The following is a 2,395-nucleotide window of genomic DNA, read 5'->3' as shown; positions in this document are numbered from 1 at the left end:
CAAACCTCCGAACCTCCGCCTCCCCCCCCCCCCCCCCAAGATCCTTTGCGGCCGCCCGAGAAATTTTCAGATGTCCGGACGGGAGCGCGCGGCAGAAACACAGGTAAGTACCCTTTGAAAACGTTTTTATAAAAATCTTTTTGCATATATCTATTGCTTGCTAGCCGCAGATATATGCAAAAACATCCGAGGGTTTATTAACCCCTTCAGTCACACTGACATCAAATATACTGTATGATTGATAGCAGACCGATAGAGATAAACAGGATGCAAAATGTAACTCTCTCCATTCATGTTTTCTTTATGTCACCAGGGAAAAAAATGGGACACCACATGGACAACCTAACGACGATGACGATGGCTGCTTTCTCCAGTTTAGACCAACAGAATGACACCCATTCACATATGAGGAACTGCTTTGTCCCGGAAGGCATTGACTGGCTCTATACCTACCAGCCAGCCTACATGTGGTTTATCTTTGCCGTGGGCTTCGTGGAAAATGTATTTGTCATCTCAGTCTTCCTGCTTCATAAAAGCCCCTGCACTGTGGCGGAGATCTACCTGGGCAACATGGCCGCTGCAGATCTCATCTTCGTCAGTGGCCTTCCGTTCTGGGCCATTTACATCTCCAACAAGTTCAACTGGCCGTTCGGCAGCTTCCTCTGCGTGACCGTGAATTCTCTAATCCAGCTGAACCTCTACGGCAGCATCTACTTTCTGATGATGGTCAGCATTGATCGATATCTGGCCCTGGTGAAGACCATGTCTTTCGGCCGGATGAGAAGAACCAGTTGTGCCAAGATTAACTGCGCCATCATCTGGATCTTTGCGGTAGTGGCCAGTTTGCCCAAAGTCATATTCCGCAAGGTATTGTTTCTTCCTGAGTTTAACACCACCTCTTGCCTCATATTTCCCCCAGACGAAAGGTGGAACATCGCCTCAAATATCCTCATGAACCTTTTTGGCTGCTTCATCCCGGCGGTTGTCATTGGGTTCTGCACCTTCCACATTATAAAAGTCCTGAGGAACAACACCATGCAGCAATTCAAAGAAGTCAACAATGAGAAGAAGGCCACACGGTTGGTCTTCTCTGTACTCTTGGTCTTTGTGGTATGCTGGCTTCCGTTCCACGTCATTACCTTCGTTGATACGTTTGACCTGTTTAGAGTCTTCCATTCGTGTGACTGGGCCCAGGTCCTCGAGGTCGGAAACCAAATATCGACCTACTTCGGCTTCAGCAACAGCTGCCTCAACCCACTCCTCTACGTAATCGTCGGCAATCATTTCCGCAAGAAAGCCAGAGAGGTCTTCAGGCAAATTCTGGCTAAATTCAGACCGCCGAGAAGAGCGTCCCTGCCGATGAACTACTCTGGAATCACCGTACGGACTTCCATCTCCGTGGGACAACAGAATCTTATTTTAAAGCAGTAAAACCCAATGGTGGTCTAAAATGAATTGACTCACAGCCTGCTATGGAAAATACAGGGGGTGTTTAGGAATAAGCTACCATTATTTATTTAGGAGTCTATTTATAAACAATTCTCAGAGCTATTCGTCCTGTGAATCTCTGTGAACGTTCGTTCTCTGTGAATAAGAGGCAAAAAAACGTATCTTCTTGGTACATTTTCTTTTCAGGTCTAATGTAATGTAATGTAATGTAATACCACTAGATGGAGCTGAGGAGCAGAGGAAATAAATACTTCCTGTGTTTATCAGCTCCATCTAGTGGCCATACTGTGGTATTACATTACATTCCACCTGAAACAAAAAATAAACGGGGAATGTTTATTTTTGCCTCTATTCAAACACAACGGACATTCACAGAGATTCACAGGGTGAGTGGCTCTGAGAATTGTTTATAAACAGACTGAATAGGGTTTTTTTTGTGTTTGTTTTTTTGCCCGGCGTTGGTTTTTTTCTTTTGTTTATAGATATGAGATGTATTCCTGATGCTTTTCGCACTGTCTATGTTCAGCAGATGTTAAGCTGATAAATGCCATATATAGCAGGATCAAGAAAAGTCTTTACTGGCGGAAAAATGCAGTTTGAAGATTTACAGCAGTGGAACTATGGTGTAAACACATAAAACAAATAATAATCCTAGCCTCTGGGATTTCTCACATCTGCCGCCCAAAAATGCTTATGTCTAAATTCTCAGATTCTTTGGGGGCGATTTAGATGTCCAGCCTAAATAGTTTTTTACATTTTGGACAGAATGAGGATTGGAAACCCCTGTTGGGTTTCTGCTGCTATCTGGAGCTCCATTAGAGACATTTCCCCTATTTACTATCAGGGCGACAATGGTTTCACCAGACAGGAAGCAAGTGGAAATCTGCAGCGTTACAGACAGCAATACAAAGCTGACATGGGTTGTAACACTCAGCGCCGGTGCTAG

The 2,395-nt window shown here is 44.5% G+C and overlaps 1 protein-coding gene across 1 annotated transcript; it reads left to right on the top strand.

The window, feature by feature from the left end:
• Positions 1 to 351: 351 nt before the first annotated feature.
• On the top strand, positions 352 to 1,477 carry LOC108788569 (B2 bradykinin receptor-like). The gene has a single exon (XM_018558361.1). The coding sequence runs from the start codon at positions 352 to 354 to the stop codon at positions 1,429 to 1,431; it is 1,080 nt and encodes a 359-aa protein (XP_018413863.1). The 3' UTR covers positions 1,432 to 1,477.
• Positions 1,478 to 2,395: the final 918 nt, after the last annotated feature.

The sequence above is a fragment of the Nanorana parkeri genome, unplaced genomic scaffold (genome assembly GCF_000935625.1).
Source record: "Nanorana parkeri isolate BGI_ZX_2015 unplaced genomic scaffold, ASM93562v1 scaffold335, whole genome shotgun sequence".
NCBI classification, from domain to species: domain Eukaryota; kingdom Metazoa; phylum Chordata; class Amphibia; order Anura; family Dicroglossidae; genus Nanorana; species Nanorana parkeri.
This window is presented reverse-complemented; position numbering and strand designations above follow the sequence as displayed.

What these genes read in the sequence shown, in the direction of transcription:
- LOC108788569 (XM_018558361.1), top strand. Translation starts at nt 352, where the DNA reads ATGACGATGGCTGCTTTCTCCAGTTTAGACCAACAGAATGACACCCAT.